General features: G+C 32.7%; 1 protein-coding gene across 1 annotated transcript in view; it reads right to left on the reverse strand.

Annotated features, from left to right (window-relative positions):
* Nucleotides 1-2,363: 2,363 nt before the first annotated feature.
* Nucleotides 2,364-21,260, reverse strand: part of LOC132727348 (uncharacterized) — an 85,206-nt gene continuing 66,309 nt past the window's right edge. The window contains exon 2 of the mRNA XM_060712784.1: nt 2,364-4,006. Coding sequence (XP_060568767.1) covers nt 2,464-4,005 — 1,542 coding nt within the window. The 5' untranslated portion in view covers nt 4,006 and the 3' untranslated portion in view covers nt 2,364-2,463. The remainder of the gene's footprint in view (nt 4,007-21,260) is intronic.

Raw genomic sequence — 21,260 nt, forward strand, 5'->3', positions numbered from 1 at the left:
TTTAAGTCACTTGGCAAAAGTGTTAAGCATAATGTGTCCTTGTTATCCTACAAATTGTAAAAATCAATGCCTTACTTCGTCAAGTGAACATAATAAGTCCTTGTTTTATTTTACTTATAACTATATGATCCGGTTCAGACTATACAGAAAAATGTGTTTTGCTAGAATGAAATTAAGACCTTATGAATATAAAAACAGTTTGTTTTTCAACAGTCATCTGTCCTCTTACCAAAGTATTCATAATTGCAAAAAATACACTGTCCTATCTTATAGTATTTACTTTGTGATATTGAGAAAAAAAACTGTCTATAAAACAATATTTTTTAATATAATTCGGTGTCCCCTAACAAATATAGCATTTTAAACACTATTGTAGTTTATGCTTCTGAGCTATAGCAATTTAATTGTTCTTCTTAATGTGTTTGTATATACTAGTGTAAACAGGTTAGAAAAATATAAATTCAACCGATGATGGTACATTTTCAATCATTTGCCTTAAAACGTATTCCCTTTGCAGCTTCAATAAAAACATAGGAATGGAAATATGTTTAATAATGCGTGGTAAGGTATTCATGTCAACTTAAAATAATATATCCGCAATGGACAAAAGATGCTCATATGACAGGGGCGTTTTTCGGGAGCATGTACCGCAAACTTTCATAACATTTTATGTGTCTAAATCATTACAATTTTTCGAGTCCCAAAGAAATCTACTTGGTAATGGTATCCTTTATAACTGATTATGTTATCTAGGTGCCTAAACATGATATTTATTTAAGCAACGCTTGCACTCGTATTTGTAAACTATAAAGAATGACAAATAATGCAAATTTAAATAGAATTTGTACATAGACGGAATGAACATGATAAATGCAAGCTACCAACCACGCCACCAGGACAAGAGTAATTATATGTGCTACTGGCTAAATGATAGGAACATATATGTGAATTATTGAAGGCCCGGAATTATATATTTGTTACAAAAATATTGTTTTGGCCTAGTGTTTGCTCCTTACAACATATTGTCCGTTTTTCCAGTCATACTGGATTAACAACAGAGTATATGATAATACATCAAAATTTCAGAATGTTGACACAAAGGCTGTTTATATTATTAAATCATTCAAGCGTGAAAAAACAAATTCAAAGTCAGGTATAGTTCGGTATTAAATAATTATTTGATGAAATATGTAATAACTGTTATTCACTTAAAACAATTGTAAGTAACTTTCACAAGACTGATGTTCGACTAAACTTTAATAAGCAAATGTTGCATAGGTGTTTTTGCTCCCATTTCGTCCTGGAATTGTTTGTCATGAATTGCACTTTGATCGTCACCTGGCCTCTGGTACGTTTCTACACATTAACACATTAACTATGTCAACATTTACAGTACATGTATTTATTCGAATTAACGCTTTTTTTCGACGTAAAATGTAAACAATGTATCGACGTATAATGTCAACAACGTGTCGATATATAAAATAAACAGTGCGTTGACCTATAATGTAAACAATGTACCGACGTATGACGTAAACAGTAAGTAAGCGGATTCCTATGGGCACTTAAATGTTCGTGTAAGTGAACAAATTTAATTTGAAAGATAACTATTAATATCAAAGTTTTTTATTTAACGAAATAACAGAAAATGTTTATTACTATCATAGATTTGTTATATCATATAACTGTTCAGTAAATGAAACTACATTTATTCTAGGGTACATGCTTATTGTGTACACATAAATACATGTCCTATGACAAATGCAAGTTACAAAATTATTGTAATTAATACCTTGTGAATGAACAGCAATACAATTTAAAATATGCATTTTATTCTAAATATCGATGAAGTCTTTGTTTTGAAATACATTTAACATTTTTTTCACTCAAAATAATAAACATCAGAAACTTCAAATGTGAGAAAGGTGCTTTCTCAGTAAATTACAAATATGGAATTTTGCGGCGTTGTTTCTTTCTCTTTGTTGAAGAGAAAGCATATAGCACTGTAACGCTTCTACTGTGGTTTGTTCTCCTGTTCCATACATTTACCAATAAGGTTTAGGGTTGTCTCCTTGTGACCAAGGTTTCTACCAAACACGGTTGTATTTATAAGTTTATATAGTGCTCGATGTTGATCCTGGTGTCTTTGTAGATGTCCGTATGTCTTATACTGTAAAAAGTAAAGAAAAGCGAGAGAATCAACCACTGCAAAATCCATCCACATTTTGTCTATTTCACTTCTATGTTGCACGTCATCTTGAGTAGATCTCATCATTTCATATTGTAACTCTCGAGGAACACAGTTGACCTTCAATTCCTGGAATTTGACACAAAAAGATGTGATACGATTGATGCAATCGCAACACTTTCTCTTAAATTCTGCCGACCTATCAGGCCATAGATGATCCCAGCAAGAACATACAGGTTCAACAATATCACAGTTGTATCGATATTCAGTTTGTCTCAGAATGAACTCCACTCTATCCAATCCATATCACCTACACAATACAACATTGACGCTAGTTTAAGTCTGCCAGATGTCTCATCCGAGTTTAAACCTAGTGAGAACAACTTAAGAGCTTGATATTGAATTGCAGTATTCTGTCGAATATTTGATGACACCATTATAGATCCAAGGGTTGAATAAAGAAACGGTACCAGACATTGGCTTGCAAGCTGTTCTAGTCTAGATCCATGTACACTATAGTTTGCTAGCTTTAGGATACATTGTTTGAGATTGAGTTGTTTTTCTTGCAAGAAATATAAAATCCTTAATTGACAACTGCTAATAGTTTGTGCTAAGTTCATAAATAACAAACTCGTAATATTTTCATTAATGAGACGAGGAGTAAGCATACCATCAGGTATCACACGATCTGTCTGAAATTTGACCTTTAGTCGATTACCAATATCATCAATTCTTATTCGAAGCAAACATCTACCATCACTCTGTATAATGTCACTTATCTTCCATAAAATGTCAAGCTTCTCTTCTGCAGAAAATTGTCCGGCCATAAGGTTGTTTTCCGGAATTATAAAATGCGGGCAATTTTCATTTTGAATATAGCTTTGTAGTTCAAGCAAGCAATACGTTAAACATGTGAAAATATTGTTCTTTTTCCAAATGAATCGGTCCGTGTTTTGTATACAATGTAATACTATAGTTTTACACATCAAACTAGACAAAGCACTTTCTCTTTCAGGTGTCAGAAAAGATTTCAAAATAATTTTCAGCAAAACATAGCAATGTAATTTTGCTATGTTTAGATTAAACATATAGCATCTTTCTCCTAATGATGTCGATATTCTCCATTCTAGTTCCGGGTAAGTACTAATCTTACTGCTCGCACCAACAACAAAACAACCATTACTAAAAGCATATCTGATCATTTCAGATGTTGGCCATCTCCCTATGCTTTGTCTGTCTAGTGAATGTAAAGCTGATTGTGGCACTGAATAACAAGGTTCCCCAAAAACTATGTCAATGGAACTGTATCCTTCTTTTTCGGGCAAAACATTAGAAGGGCCGTGTCTCTCAGCGTCTTCATGTAAACCATTCAATATTGTATTTTTCAGTAATACCCTCCCTTTACTATCTCCGATAAAATATTCATTAGGAATAATTGTCTCAAAAAGAGACTCATCAGATCGTACTAGTTGTAGGAAACAATATCCAGGTGTTACATTCTCATCCTGTATCATGAGAAGATTTCTTTTATTCTGTTTCCACTCTGACCAGTCCTGTATTACATTACTATTATAGTTCACATGCAGTAAGTCAGTATCTGAATGAAGACCTTCAGTAGTTGTGCCCTCAGATTGACTCCCAAAATAATATGTAGTGCTGTTATCACATAATGATCTCCATGTCACAGTTTGAATATTCTCTTTCAGCATGAAAACTCTTCTCCTTTTCATCACCACTTCTTCATTGACACCAACATCCTCTAATACCTCAGATAACTTCAGCGACAATGTGCTACTATATTCAGGCGATTGAAACATTCTGCAACGATAATAAAAATACACAATTGGAGAAATTAGAGAAATAACACTCCATTAGATATTGTTGTGTGAATAACAGATATAACTAGATTTGTTGCTGTTGTTTTAATCCGTTGAAATATTAAAATGGAAAATACATGCATCTATATTCTTTTATAAAAAAAAAACACTAGGATTGTATTTTGATTATTAAGGATTAACAAGAAAGACTTATGTAACAACATCACAGTGGTTAAGAATAAAATCGCATGTTCAGAATTTTATACAATGTTTTCATAAATTAATAAAAGTAATGATTTTCGTATTGAAATAGAAGACTTCTTCATGGGGTACCTTTATATTTAAAACTGAACTTGATTTATAACTATAAAGCGTGCTTATAAAAGGCATTCTACGGTTAACGCCTTGTTACTATTAAAAAAATGACAAGAGCCAATACCTAGCGAGGACTACGCTCGACACTTTAGAGGAAGAATATAGCAGGAAGAATATTGTAGTAAAGAGCACTCCAACAAAACAGTATTATTTGTTACAAAATCAATTTCAATTTCATATTTGACATTGACGGTGAATGTCATTCAAATGTCAAGGTCACATATGGTTTCATATCATATCTGTTTTGCAATAAGTGCTCTCTTGTCACAGTATGAATCAAATCTTTTAAAAATAACAAAGTAATACAATGTAAGCACAATTAAATGTGTCGGCTTTACCATGCGTTCTTTTGTATAAGTATGGATCAAACAGTCAATAAATGATAATTTAAGCAAATTTCAATAATTTGACCTTGACGGTAACGGTCAAATATAGGACAAGGTCAGAATTTTTAACATGTTGGTTTTGTCATATGTGTTCTTTAGTCCAAGTATGAATAAAATTTGTAAGTTTAGACAATTTAAGCAAATTTCATTAATTTGATCTTAACGGTCAAGGTCAAAAAACGGTCGTGTCTTATCAGAAAATAATGTAACATTTCGGTGTTGTTGTTTTTTTTGTTTTTTTTTATATGTGTTCTTTCCAATTCGACATATTCAATGTTGTAAATCCTTATTAACGAAAACTAACTAATTTAGTTTATTAAACATATTTTTTTAATCGTTCCCAGCTAAAAATCTTTAATGGTGCAATTTACGTCATCAACAAGTAGATTGGGCAGAGTCAAATGCAAATATCAATACCATATTTGAAAATAATCTATCGCTGCATAAAATATAAAATATGACAGAGTTAGGCCTTGGAAAATATTATGTGTTTTCGGTAATCGACTCGACGTATAGAACCCTGCTGTGAAGTCCCCTTCGTACACACGGGATGTACACACGGGAGAAAAATAAAATAAACACCATTTAAAATTGTAGATGTAAAAAGAGATTTACCATTTGATTACGTTTCATCTTAGCATAAAAATTAAAAGATAAAACTAATGCACTAGCGAGTAACATTATGTTATTATTAGTAACATTAAATTTCCTTTTTCAATTCCTCTTTAGATTTAAAAATCAATCACATCTTAAAAAGTAACAAATACGTACATTTTCTCATCTTCAGTCATAAAAACCATTATCATTATTTAAAGCAAAATATGAAACAATAAATGCATATAATAATTAAGTGTCACATGTAAGTATTTATATTCATGAAAATATCTTACTTTTGAACTTTTCTTATAGCATGATTTTTACTAGCGTCGAAGTCAAAACAAAAAGTAAAACTTCCTAATTTTGATTTGTACTTCCTCTTTCGATTTGTATACCTAGGAAACATTACTCTTTAAGTAATAATTGACTAGTTTGCTTACCTTACCCATTATGTCCCTTGAATTTAGCTGATGTTTCACTTTAATCACATTTGTTATTCCTTATTTGTTTATTTATTTATTTTTTTTATAAATATTCATTTATTTTTGATAATTTGAAAAGAGTGTTAAGTAGATACATGTGATTATATGCAGACTATCAGGTATACGAAAAGATGGTTTTTCTGCAATGACTAACTTATGCGTGTCATGCGTGCCAGATGACAAAGTTATCAGCAACAGCATAAAATTGGAAACATCAGAGTCGTTACTAAGTTTATCAATAATACAGGTGAAATAAAAAATACCTGAATCAGTTATTGTTCTGTAAATAATCATCGCAAGGTATAAAGTGATAAATAACACTAGCAACTATGATATCATAAAAATATGAATTTTTAAGCTTTCTCTTTCCATTATGCTATGTAATTAATCTGTTATCAATGTAGCTACCTTGTCCTATCTACATGTCTTTCATAAAATGTATTTGCACCCATGTTTATTGCATTGGTATATGGTTGGTTCACGCAAAAATGTAACAAAGAATGTCTCTGTTATTTAGTACACATGGACAATGTACGTAAAAACAATAAAATGTTCAGGAACAAAATATTATTTTGCTCTTTTAAATAAGGTTTTATCCCTTTAGCAATTATTGGTGTATGCGCCATTCGTTTTATAAGGCAGTAAACTACCATATTTATTTCATACAAACATTTCGGAATACTTCTTTTTTAAAATTCAAAAAAATGTTTTTTGCAGCAGATAATTATATAGCTTTATACACTTTAAGTTATTTTGAATACCCTTGTATGCGGAGCATATTTGAGCCGTGTCATGACAAAACCAACATAATGAGTTTGCGACCAGCATGGATCCAGACCAGCCTGCGCATCCGCGCAGTCTGATCAGGATCCATGCTGTTCGCTATCAGTTTCTCTACTTAAAATAGGGTTCGCAAGCGAACAGTATGGATCCTGATCAGACTGCGCGGATGCGCAGGCTGGTCTGGATCCATGCTGGTCGCAAACCCATTATGTTGGTTTTGTCATGACACGGCTCATTTTAATTAGTGGCAACAACTCAATGTTACCATGATTTGCACGTGAAAGTACATGTATAATCTACCGTTGGATATATTATTGATTTTTCCAAACAACAGTATATTTTCACACGATTAAATTTTAAAGTCGTTTAAATACAATGTAATGTGGTTTTGTATATTTGTTGTAAACATGGCTGAGTTGCATTGTGATTTAAGAGAGGAGTAAATAGCTTATTGCAAAACTCAAATGTTTTTTTTGGTAATTGCGCGTCAAATATAAAAACGGATCTAGATTTAGTTTATGGAGAAAATGCCCTTCCATGTCGTTTAATTTCCAGGTGGGTGTCAATGATTGATAATCCCCACCCCTGGCGGCCAATTTCTACTACCTCACAACGAAGTATCAGCACGGCCATAATTGATTAAGATGCAAAACATACCATGGAGGAGATAAGTGACATATCGGGCCTTAGTGCGTTATATGTGTTTTCCATCTTGAAAAAAGGAAAGTGTTCGCCCGTTGAATCTCGCATTTGCTCTCTTCAGACTAGAAAAGGGATCGGGTTAGAAAAGCCTCGGCCTTATTCACTTGGTTCAAAGATCGAGACCCTTGACGCCTTAGAGAATGGTCACAGAGGATGAAACGTCGCTTTATTTTTTGACACCGACAATAAAATCAGTAAAAAAATGTGGGTAAGTGAAAACAGCGATCGCCATTTGTTGCTCGATGTACCAGGAGCTTTTATTAAGAGTTTTGTACGTTCAGTATCTAAACAGTGATGGAATAGTGGCCCGTGTCGCTGTGGCTGAGAGAGGTAGTGTTACTAGAACAATTTATCGTAACAATGTATTTACTGCGGTTGTTAATCTCTACATTACAAAAGAAACCAAAGGTTCGGGGTGCACAGTATCAAATTATCCCATGATAATACACCTGCGTACCGGTCAGCCTTTGTTAAAGATTATTTAGTGGAGCAAATAATTCAGGGTTTTGCTACATTCCGCTTATGGTCCTGACCTCTCTTTACTTGTGTTTTTTGGTTAAATCCATACATCTAATCTTCCCTTTGCGGCCACCTGTTCGAAACCCGTAGTGACTTCGCAACCCAAATTACAGTTCAAATTTTTTTTAAAGGAATTCTGAGGCTGGAACAGTGTTAAGAGGTCCGTGGTGAATATTTTGAAGGATCTGCTTCTCATGTGTCCACAAGTATGACTTATTTGTTTATGAAAACGCGCTAACTTATTATGCTCCCCGAAAAATTTCGGGGGGGGGGGCATATAGTCGGCGCCTTGTCCGTCTGTCCATCTGTCCGTCTGTCCGCACTCACAGGACAGTAATTATGTGGCTAGAGGGACAATAGGTAACTGTTCTTTCTCTTTGATGTCATTCATTCCGTAATGCTTTTATGTGGCTATTTTCTTTTATGTGGCTAAAAAGAACAATAGAGAGAACAATGGAGTAGCCACATAATTACTCTCCTGTTAGAACTTCCGTCTGTCCGTCCGTCCGTCGGTCTGTCGGTTGTCTTGTCCAGAGCATAACATGAAAACCCTTGGAGATAATTTGTTGAAACTTCATACAGTGGTAGAGGGCATTGAGGGAAAGTGCAGTGTCAAAGAACCATAACTCTATTTTGCCCCGGTTTTGAATTATCTCCCCTTATTAGAAAAATCTTGTCCGGGGCATAACTTCTAAAACTATAAGAGATATCAACATGAAACTTTGTAGGTGAATAGATCTCAATGGGTAGATGTGCAGTGCATAAGAAGAATAACTCTTTTTGTCCTAATTTTGGAGTTATTGTCCTTTGTTAATTTTAACACTTTGAACTTTGTCCGGAATATAACTCTAAAACTATAAGAGATATCAAGATGAAACATTGTAGGTAGATAGATCTCATTGAGTAGAGGTGCAGTGCAAAAGAACCATAACTCTGTTAAGCCTCATTTTTGAATTATCTCCCCTTTTAGAAAAATCTTGTCCAGGACATAGCTGTAAAACTATAAGAGATATCAACATGAAACTTTGTAGGTAGATATATCTCAATGGGTAGATGTGCAGTGCAAAAGGATCATAACTATGCCTTGCCTAATTCTGGAGTTATTGCCCTTTGTTTATTTTTCAACTTTTTGAAGTTGTCCGGGACATAACTCTGAAATCATAAGAGATATCATCAAGAAACTTTGTAGGTTGATAGATCACATTGATTAGAAGTGCGGTGCAAAGAACAGTAACTCTGCCTTGCCTAATTTTGGAATTATTGCACTTTGAACTTTTTCCAGGGACATAACTCTGAAACTACAAGAGGTGTACTTTCCTGTGTCCAAAACCTATTCGGGGAGCATCACCCGGCTCAAACCGGGCTCTTGTTTAAATATGCCCCCGTATATGCCTTTTCATATCATGCATATCAAATTGAATTGAAAAGTAACTAAATTTTATAGATTTGTTCTAAATTTGAAAAAAAATGTTACTTGTTTTAATCACGAAACAAAAAATATGTTTAACGTACATAATTTTTGACGAATTATATTAAAACATTGTCAATATTCATTTTTTTTTCTTAAATATGTAAATGTACAATATGTATTTTTCAGCTTATAGTAAATTATTTTCAGTGTATGCTTGCAACGTTGTGTCCATCGTTAAATATCATTATAAGGCTTTAATCACCGAATAAAGGTCAAAATTAAAGTATGTATAAAAATTTCAATTGTGTTATAAAACTAATCAATAAGCCTTAAAATTAATGACATAGCATGATTATACAATTTTGGTAGAAGACAAAATTTTACAGCCTCCATACGAACACGACAACTACTTTATCATTTTTAACTTACTTTTAAATTGTTCTTGTAGTATGATTTTCCTTCCAAACAAAATTATTGCACATATGCGTCGTTGTCAAAACAAAAAACGTAAAAATTCCTATTTTTATTTGTACTTAACACTTTAGCTTCCTTATGATATCTACACCCTTTTCATTAAATCATTTTTGTCCTCTTTTTATTGCATTTTTGATATTTTGTTCATGTGGTTATGTGTATGCGCGCACGAGTATATTGTGTGCATGCATGAACTATGCTACGAACAAAAAATCCTACAATGAATGACGAAATTTCAAATAGAGTTATTCTAAATGCCCTTGTATATGCAACTTTACTATCACACATTCAACATTGGATTAACAGGTAACCCAATGACTTAAGGTAGACCACAACAATGCGTGATCTCTACTTCGAAGAGTATTCAAATAGGCTAGAATCACTGTCAACTGCATTGAAACTGAGGGCATGGGTTCAAACCACAGAAGGTGCAACTTTTTTCTTTATTTATTTTTCTTTTTATTAATATTTTTGTATGTCTCAGATCCCTTATGGAAAGAAAAAAGTGTTTGACTTTAATTACATATCATTGTAGGTATTTATTCGCTTAATAATGCCGAATTCATTGACAGCAAATGTGATACCAGATATTTTCAAATTTTAATAAAATAAAAACTACTTTATATTTTGGAAGATCAACCAAATATACTTTTACAAAGAAAGTTAGGCAATTTTGAAAACAGCCCCTCAGTGTGATAAATTTAAGAGATACTTCGAATAAGGTTTTTTACAAAGGAAAATGATCAAATTAATGCTCATAGTGGATGGGGTAGGGTAACATTTTTATGCACATCAAAACATTTTATTTTATGTTACCTAAATGTACGAGGGGTGTCCCAGAATTACGTGGACTTTTGCTGTAACTCAAAAACTACTGAAAATAAAAACAAACAAAATTAACATGAACAGAAAGCAACTTTATTGCATTAGTACAAAAAATTTCAAAGTTGTCCGGCAACTGGATCAGTGTCTGTGGGCAGGGTAATGAGACAAGGGGTAGCGGGTGCGGGGCAGTCCATTCCGACGTTACGACCGGTGGCGTCGCTAGTTGTTAATAAATGCGTGGCGTCGAATGCCAGTTTTTTTCAACATAGTCGCCGCCTAACTCAATACACCTATGGTGTCGATATATCCACTGGTCGTACACCGCCCTGTACCACTCCTGGTCGAAATCAGCCACCACTTTCTGCGTTGCGAACGAGAGTTCCATGAAGGAGTCGAACTTCCGTCCCCTAAGTGCCGACTTCACAGTTGGAAATACCCGGAAGTCCATTTGCGCCATATCCGGCGAGTAGGGTGCGTGCTCCAGAATCTGAAAATCCAGAAGACTGATCTCCAGCCTGGTGGATGCTGCGTTATGGCTTGGCGCGTTATTCTGGTGCAGCAACACCTGGTCCAAGGGAAGGTTCGGCCGCTTCTGACGCAAGGAACGCACAAGATCTCGTCGTAACACCTGACAAATAGACAATTTATCTACTAAGTAAGCGATATTGTACATATACTTTATCCGCAAATAATATTAATAATATTATTAATAATAATAATAATGATGATGTCCCGCACAGTGTAACGCCTGTCCCGATCTATGACGTCCTTGACTTCCTTAATTGACGCCGCAGTCAACGTTGACTTTCTCTCACGACCCTTGTCGTCTTCAATGTCCTCCCGGCCGTCTCGAAAACGCTTCTGCCACTTGAAAACGAGTGATCGACAAACAGGAAGTCTCACTTTTGCAGTCTCCAACATTTCCTGCGTCTGTGTTGGCGTCTTCCCAAGATTAACACAAAACTTGATGATAGTCCGATGTTCCGCGTAATCCGTGGACGTCATTTTTTGTTAAATATCCAAGAGCAACGGTTGTCAGTTGTCCGCTGGTAAACAATAACGGAAACAGCTATGACGTCAAAATTTCAAACGAACGTTCATATGACGTCACTGCATATGCTTACGACGTCGCGCCATTGTTTATGTATAAATACGCAAGATATACGAAAGTAAAGACAACTTAATAATACAAAGTATTGGACTGCCCCGCCCTGCGCATACTGCGTTACTATAGCGACGTAAACTATAGAGAAGCAATGTTAGAAATTTAAAAATAATAGACATATTCATTAAGGATATGTTAAAGGTATTGTGTACAAATTTGCTAAAAAAATGCATTAAAAAATAAAAAAGTTATAGCAAAAGTTCACGTAATTCTGGGACACCCCTCGTAATTGTTTGTTTTTTTAGAAATGAGCAATAGGAAAACATTTTTCATAATCAAAGTAGCTACATCAATACACCAACAATAAAAACATATCGTAAAAACACATCAGCGATGTTTCTAAATTTCACAATATCCACGTTCAAATTATGAATTTTGCTTAGGCCGATGCTAGAGGGCTTAGACAGTAGCTTGCAATTTTCAGTACCGGCAATGAACATGCTTAATTAAACCAAAGCTGCAACGTTTTCAATTTTTCCGTTTTGAGCGTTTCTTTAGAATTCTTTTTTTATTTCTAACCGTGTTGTTAAGCAGATGTTTTTGCAATTGCATGTGCCCGCGGCCCGCATAGACATAGGCGCTCGCATTTGAAGATGAAGGCAATTTATAAAATATTTACACCCTGACCTTAACTCTTGACAATCAAATTATAAAATGATTTAGTGTTCCAAATGTTATTTTATCAAAATTAAACCTTAAATATCTGAAAGAAAATTAAATTGTTCAGGCTTTATTTTTACACATTTGGGGTTTCAGAAACCTGACATAGATTATTTGTCCATAAAGGTTGACCTGTAATTGTTGAAGTTATGATGTAATTAACAAGATTTTAAAACATTTTACTTATTATATTTGTTAAAAATGTGTCTATTTTGAAATCAAAGTTGGCCGCCATAGTAGTCAATATGTAAATCATGTTTGATTATCAGCCAGTAATGCCTAAAAGTTATTGAAACTTAATTTCATGTAGATTAATGAACATAAAATACGCTAAAAACACAGAAATAATAAATTATTAATTGGATGGTAAAGGTCAATGCCGGCCATTTTGATTTTACCTTTAGAAGGACATGGACTTCGAGTACAGCCGTGGTAGAACAAAAATTGATTCAGCGTATCCGAATTATGTAAATTCGATTGACAACCTGCTTGTACTGAAAATGCCGTTAGACTCTTAATGGAGGGTCTTTTCAAATCAAACCATTCTATTATGGGAATACTGAGGTATTTCCCGATGATTTTGTTGATATACAATGAACTTGTATATTTAGTGAAATACAGTGATGATGTTTTGATAAATTTCGTCGGTCAAAATGTCTTGGGTCGCAATTTTTGTACTGTGTACGTTATTTACGTATCATAAAAACGTATAGAGGCTTTAAGGGGCGAAAGAGGTTTTTGATATACAATCAATAATCCTATATCATATCGGCATAAGTTATTTTTTAATATCTATAATTATTACAGATTGAATAGCACTACACGAAGATTTGTCTGATTTTTTTTATTTCTAAAAGTGACACGAGTATATATGTATATATCTTTGATTGATTGTTGATACTTTGACATAGGAGGCGTATGTATTTTTTATTTATTTTTATTATTTAATTTATCTATTTATTTATTTTTTGCATTACAAAAGGCTCATTATGCTGAGGATGAATCCATCAAGTTTTACAAATTCTATGATACTGACGTTTGATAGTTATATAAAACATTTTCACACAGATATATGTATGACGACACTTCAAGACAGTCAAGACCTTTTATATTAAACGCTAGAGAAGAGAGTCGAAGAATCATCAAAATGTAGTCTTAAATACCGAGTATGTCTTAGATATATGTAGAATTCAAAATACTTGAATGTACTGTTAAATCTTTTTTACAGTATACGGTACTTCTTAATACGTGAAGCATCTAAGCAAACACATGACGTTAAAATAACGTCGAATTGATGTCCAAAAACCTATGTCTATTAGACGTTTCTTCTTGACGTCGTACTTTTCAAATGTTATTTGGTATAAGGGATATATAAATATACTTGTGCCTTTCGAAGACCAAGTGTGCGGCGCGTCAATCTTAAAATTAAAAGCATTTGTGTGGCGTTGCATAAAGGCAAGTTGCATGTTTTTGTTATGAAATATATTGATAGCCACAAATATATTAACGAGTTCCAATCATTTAACGTTTTATTATTATTTGTGGTATTATGTGTATCACAATAACGAGCTTTAATGGTGTTTTTACATTTAATCATGATAGTGACTGAAACAGGAAAACAAAAACATAATAACAATTCGAATCTATAGGCACTTTGATGGAACATTTAAATTCGTATGTTTTTTGCGATCGGCAGCTTGGTCGAGTTGGGACTCGGGAGACAGATTTAGTTAATAGTTAAGATGATTTGAACGAAAGGTCAGTTCAATTTATTTCTGCGCTGTATTTGATAACTTATTGCATGATTGCAAGCCTGCTTAACTTTAATTATCATCATACGAACTGTTAATTAAAAGCAAAATGTCACAAAATTTTGCGTTGATTTTAAATCATTTACAAATTTGGCATGTTTTAAACTCTGCTCTTTCTATACACGTGACGAATCAATAATGTGCCTTTCAGTTACCAAAGAGAAAAAATCTTACCTTAATGTGTTTTAGACCAGAATTTAAACATTATTCTAATAAATGAACGGAAAATAAATTAAAAAGCTTAATTAATTTATTGATTATCTTATTATGATTTTGTAAAATAATAACGTAACATTAGTAGAAAACAATAATAAAAACAATCAGAACAGAACATAATTAACAAAACGTAGTCCCTAAACATACGTTTATTATCAATAATTATTTAACACTGTTTTTGATTTGAAACTACGAAAACATTAAGACTTGCATGACTTTCCTATTTCATGAAGAGAATGTAATTTTTATTTAAGGAAGACATGCTGTTAAAGATTAGAGGTGCAGGAAGGCATGATAATGTTAAAAGTACCATGGGAAAATAAGATTTCTGTAAATTCCATTACATACTATTATCCATACTAAACTGGAGTTTTAAAGCGGCATTCAGATTATCTAAAGGTTAAATATGTTATTTTTAGATTAATCATTTCAAATAAATGTCAAATCAAAGTTATATAAGATGATATTTTAAGGAAGACTAATAGTTTGATGATGCACTTTTTTAGAGACAATGTTATCAATATCTCTGACTTTTCAAAGATAAAATTTGTTGAATAACATTTGAAACTACACCAAATTGCTTTTCTTGAAATAAATAAGAGCCGAAAGCTGCTTTAATTCATTTTGTTTTTATTAAACTTTTTATGTAATACATTCTATAAATGTGTATATAATTCTAAAATTGTAGATAATTACGTAAGTAAATATTTTTAACCTAAACTATTTATTGCATGTAGATCTGATTACCAACGTATTTGTTTTGCCTTTATTTTGATTTGTTTTCCTGGGAACGCTATTTTAAGCCATGCAATCAACCGTACTTTTCAGATAGGCATAAGACAAAGTATCACGATATCTCTGTCAATGGAAGTAAATCAAATTGTTCATTTGTGTTAGAAAACAAAATATTAGAGTAATTTGAAACAAATAAACCGGAAATCATTGACTCAATTTTTTTCTTGGCAAGATTATTTTGCCAGTTTGCCGTCTATATTGAGAACGCCTTGTCGTGCAAATTACCTACTATGTATTGGTTTTCCAGTGATTAACATTATAAGCATCACCAGCTTGCCGACGATTGGCAGTTTGAAAGGTCACGATAAGGTGACCTCCTATTGATACCCGTTATATGCGTAGCGTTAATAATGGTTTGATTTTAATCAGATCCTGATTTTAATAAGATTGGTATATTATATATTTATTATATTATATAAGTATCATAGTCAACAGCAGCAATGAAAGAACAAAATGTTATCAGATTTAGGTTAGCTGAAAGGTGTTTGTTTATAAACGCATATAATAGAAAATTTTGGGTTTTTAAATACAAAGTATATATCGGTGACAATGATTGTGAATATTTTACTATAATTTTAAGTATAGTGCTTGTTAATAATAATAGTTCATGATTCTGAACATAGAATGGTACCCAAAAACATATTAATGACCAAATAGAAACATCCCTTCATTTATTGCATTTAACCAATCTAAATATTGTACTTAGTCCCGAATAACACAGAAGTAATGTAAGGCATGCATGTACTATAACATCTTAGGCACTTCCTTACATTGTTATAAGCATATACTGTGAACTGCTGTATCAACCAATTAATTGTAAAAGTAAATCAGTCAATGACAAATTCATAATGTTCATTTTACACATTTTTATGTATGATGTACATTAAAGGGACTCCACTGAGGTTTTTTTGTTTCTGCGGAATAATTATTCAAATTGTAAAAAAATGACACAAAATGAAAGACATTTAAACGCTTTTCACTCAAAGCGGACTTTGATAAGCATAAAAATACGATTTTCAATTTATTTCGAAGTATATTTTCTTAAATATATTTCTGTTTAAAGTGTCCCAGCTCATGTATGTAAGACTTTCAAATGTTATGTTTTAGACTTTAAAACCTCAGTGAAGTCCATTTAACAAATCAGTTTTGTTGCATTCAAAAGAAGAAATATAATAACCACCCAATGATAAAATTATAGTGGATTTTCTATACATGTATTTGAAGGACAATGTAAGGTAGTGCCTAATATTTCAAATCGGATTGGGCAACGTATAACATAGTACCAGCACGGAGGTTGCTAGAACAATACGGACTTTGCGATAGGTAATATTTATAAGTGTTTCACTGCAACGCGTTACTTTAAGTGCAAATTATAGGACTTTCTTTAAAGTGAAGGATTTTCCTTAGAGTATAGGACTGACTTTAATCTACATATCTAATTTATTTCATTTTCATTTCATTCCTTGTTTTCATTTGTAGATATTTTTTAATTTCTTTTGTATATAACTTACTTGTTTGAATGCAATGTTGTTTTTATCGCGTTATCTTCTGCTGTCCTTCTCGTCAATCCTGTGGCAGTGTGGTACATTTTTCCTGAAACCGTCATATCAACAGCTAAAAAGCTGCCTTAATATACGTCAGCTTCCCGTCAAGGAATACATGTACTATATCCATTTATGTACACATTTTAATATAAAAAAGGGTATTTGTATGTAAATGTACAATACACATATCTGACATGCATTCTGGAAAGATGTCTTAAAAGCCTATACGAACTTTAATAGACAAATTGTGCAACTTTTAGAACAACATGTTTAAGAAATGCCTTTTTATACTATCACATTTTTTAGCGAAAATAGACATATTTTCATCAAAACACTATATAATAGAAGAGTCAGATCTGTTAACACGGGCATTCTCTGGATTTAAGTTATCAAGAACTGGTAAGTTATAAAAAAAGTGATTTTTTTACAATATCATATTTTAAAACAGGAAATTAAATTATACATAAAAAATGTTGATTCCTGCTAAATGTACAATATCCTGTTATGAACTGTTTTATTAAACCTATATTGATTACAAGTACCAATAAGAAATTTATATACTACTCAACTGTTTCTAAGCACCATAAGTTAATTTTTATATTATCTCAAGTATAAAACTTTTTTTAAAATTCTGAGTCAACATTGTTTTGAGGATCCGTGTTTACTTATCCGTTACAACTAGTCTAGGTAGCGTGGAAAGTATGCACCTCAGTATTTGCATGTTTTGATATTTGGTATTTGCATAAAGGTAATTTGCAGTCGAGAAAACCTTTCAAATGTTAAATTCTTGACGTGTCGACATCGCCAGGTCCGTTGGGAATAGACCATTGAGCATACATGATAGACCATGCAACACTGGAGTCACTGATGAGTCCAGGTTCTGCATAGACTTCACAGAAAGGCGTGCTAGAATCTGACGAAGACGAGGTGAACGGTTTCACGGTGGCAAATATAGCTGAACATGACCGCTACAGAAATAGGTCGGTTATGATGTGAGGAGGCATCAGCTGGAATGGACGAACATACTTGGTTGTGCTAAATAGAGGCACATTGACATGTCAGCGATACATAAACGATATCTTAGACAACCAAGTTAGGTTGTATGCAGTTGGCGATCATTTCATTATAATGGACTATAATGCTCGCCAGATAGGGTCAGGGTGGTGCAGGACTACTTAGAAAATAAGTATATTTAGCGCAAGGACTGGCTAGCTCAATCACCTGACTTAAGTCCAATAGAACACATGTGGAATGAGCTGCAGGTTAGCTTTTCAGCTCGATATCATCTAGGAGATTTCAGCCGTGTTTTGGTTAATCTCTTCTTTAGCACAAAATCAGTGTAAAACTCATTTACAGGGTTTAAATTCGTCCTTCTGTTGAATTGAAATAAAACAGTAAATGAACATTTAAAACCTTTCGCGCGGCGTTTATAAAATTATCCCGCACAAACTTATGGTACTTAGCAAATAGTTAAGTAGTATATATGGAATTTTGACATTTTTAAATTTAAGATATTTATATATGAAATTTAACTAGAAGTTCGGATAATACCAAATTGTCGAAACAATGGAATATATGATTTCAAGATTCTAATACCAAGTCGCATGTTATACATAGTGTTGTATTTAACTTTACCAAAAATTTGTATATTCAATGGTTCCGGACAATAATTATTCATAGAATGTTAGCGACAAAGTCACTTTTGTTGACAATGAAGATTGACAACGACAAATGTACTTTTTAGCTCGACTTTTCTATGAAAAGGGGAGCTATCCTACTCGCCCCGGCGTCGGCGTCGGCGTCGGCGTCACACCTTGGTTAAGTTTTTCGTACCACCCCACTTTATTTCAGAAGTATTACAAGTATGGCTTTGAAACTTACCATACTTGTTCACCATCATAACCTCCATCTACAGACAAGAGTACATAACTCTGTCAAGGTTTTTGACAGAATTATGGCCCTTTTTTGACTTAGAAAGTGTATTGAGCTTGGTTAAGTTTTTTGTACCACCTCACTTTATTTCAAAACCATTGGAGGTATTGCTTTGAAACTGACCATACTTGTTTACCATCACGACCTTCATCAACAGACAAGAGGACATAACTCTGTCAAGGTTTTTGACAGAATTATGCCCCTTTTTGACTTAGAAAATACATTGAATATGGGTAAAATCCACTTATTGCCTTAACCCTTTGAGATATTGCTTTGAAACTTTTAATGCTATTTCACATCATTACCCCATCTGTACGCAAGAGAAGGTAACTCTGTCAAGGATTTGTTTTAAAAATTAAGGCCTTTTATCGACTTAGAATCTTGGTTAAGTTTTTAGTACCAGTCCACTTTTTGACTGAACTGTTTGAGATATTAATTTGAAAGTTGGAATACTTGTTTACAATCATGATTCCCAAACATGTCCAGGAGAAGGTAATTCTGTCAAAGATTTTATTTGAATTATGGCCCTTAACTGTCAATGTTTTGTATTATAGGCAAGCACTAAAAAACTTAAAAAATCTAAAAAAATTCATTCCTATCCACTTGTTCACTTTACCATAAATTATGTCATATAAACATTGCTGTAATATTCAAGGGTATCAAACAACTAGTTTTTTTTTCTTTCTTACCAGCCCTCTTTTGACTTAAACATTTCAAACTTTGCTGCAGTGTTCAAGGGTATCACACAATTCAGTAAAATAATTCTTCACTAAATATCTTAATGCTCATGGCCATTGTTCACTTTAAAAATACAGAGATTCTTGTATTGCCTTTTACTGCAAAAACTTTTTTTATTGGCAAGCAATAAAAAAGTCGAGCGCGCTGTCTTACGGACAGCTCTTGTTGTAACCGCCATGAAGTAACACTTTATATAACAATTATTTTGAATATGACAGAATTCAAAGCTTATTACAATACCTTAAAGATGTAATAGAAACTTTAATGAAATTCTATATTGTAAATTTATTTTAGGTACTGAAGCTTAATATTTTAAAAAAATGATGTTTCTAGAATTTTTTATAATTGTGTATATAAAAAGGACATTTGTTTGTTTTTTTATGTAATATATCATTTTATTTCATCGAGTGAGCTTAGCGTTTTTTAAGTTTACGAAATGAAATAAAATAACATCATAACATAACAAACAAACTTTATTTTTATTTTATTTTCAAATACCATTTTGAATGAAATTTCCTCAAAATTTACTTGAACATCAAAATCTCTTTTCCCCACCGGTGGCCCTAAATTTTAGGTAAAAATTTATTTTCATAAAAACATGATGTCTAGAGCTAAATGATAAGTGAAGAAATCAACGTTAAATGATGATAAAATTTTTTTATTATTTTTTGTTTGAAAAATATGAATGATTTCTTGTAAAAAACAAACAATTCCAGTAGTAGAAAAAGTCACACCAAGCATTACGTATTTCAGGTAATTAAGGCAGAATGTTATATATTAGATCAAGCTTGTAATGAAAGCAGCCTCCATTTTTTAAAGTTGTGTATTTCACGAGGGATTCCATTTGGATTTGTTAGTCATATATCTATTTAAAAGGAAGAAAAATTATTTGAGGATTTTTACAGACAACAAATAATTCTCAAATAATACAATTGTTTGGGAGATAAGGTATGGAAACTGACAATTTCTATTTTTCAAAGCAAAAGGGATATTTGACTAAAAACAAACACTTTGACAATTCAAACTTAAACTGTGTAATCTTTTGCTGTACCCATATGTAAGATTTGATTTTATTGTGTTCATTTGATTTTTTATTCAAAGTTCATTAAGAGAGATAACTCTGTCAAATATCATCGAACCATGGCCAAATTCAAACCCGACCTGTGTTGACCAGTGACATATTGTTACGCCCCCATAAAAGTGAAAAAAGGGTGTTAGCTTAAAGCTAGTCAGGATTATGCCAGGCGATAATTAGGGGAAAGTAACATGTGTGGGAATTTGATTTGGTTCTACCTACTGAGAGATAAATAAGACATGTTCCAGTTCAATCTATGATTTTATTATTGGTTCATGATAGTTTATTCATGAAATATTAACATACGTACAATATTAGTTAATCTGGCTTTAACCAGATTGTTCTATAGTAAACAACTATAAGCGTATTAGAGAAACATATATGTAGATCTAGTACTATAATATAATATCCGAGTTCCAAGTATATAGTTAATTATAGATTTACCAGATTGGGTCAAGTCAGAATCCGGTCAAGTTCCAGATTGGGTCAAATACCAGATTGGGTAAAGTTCTATAAATGGGTTCAAGTTAAGGTAGTCCTATAAATATGACGTCGCTTTGAGATAGTTTTGCTTCTGGGCAAAGCAACGTCATATCGAAATTGCTCAAAAACCCATAGCATGTTCCGCCAGAAAATCGGGCGGAACGAAAAACAATGAAGACAGCGTGTATTTACATATTTTTTGACCTATTTATGAACAAAACTAAAAAATAAATACCTTTTGTCAAAATAATTAAACTGTCACATCTGAAAAATCATGATTAA

Source organism: Ruditapes philippinarum, unplaced genomic scaffold (assembly GCF_026571515.1).
Source record: "Ruditapes philippinarum isolate M1 unplaced genomic scaffold, ASM2657151v2 ctg688_1_1_1_1, whole genome shotgun sequence".
Lineage (NCBI taxonomy): Eukaryota > Metazoa > Mollusca > Bivalvia > Venerida > Veneridae > Ruditapes > Ruditapes philippinarum.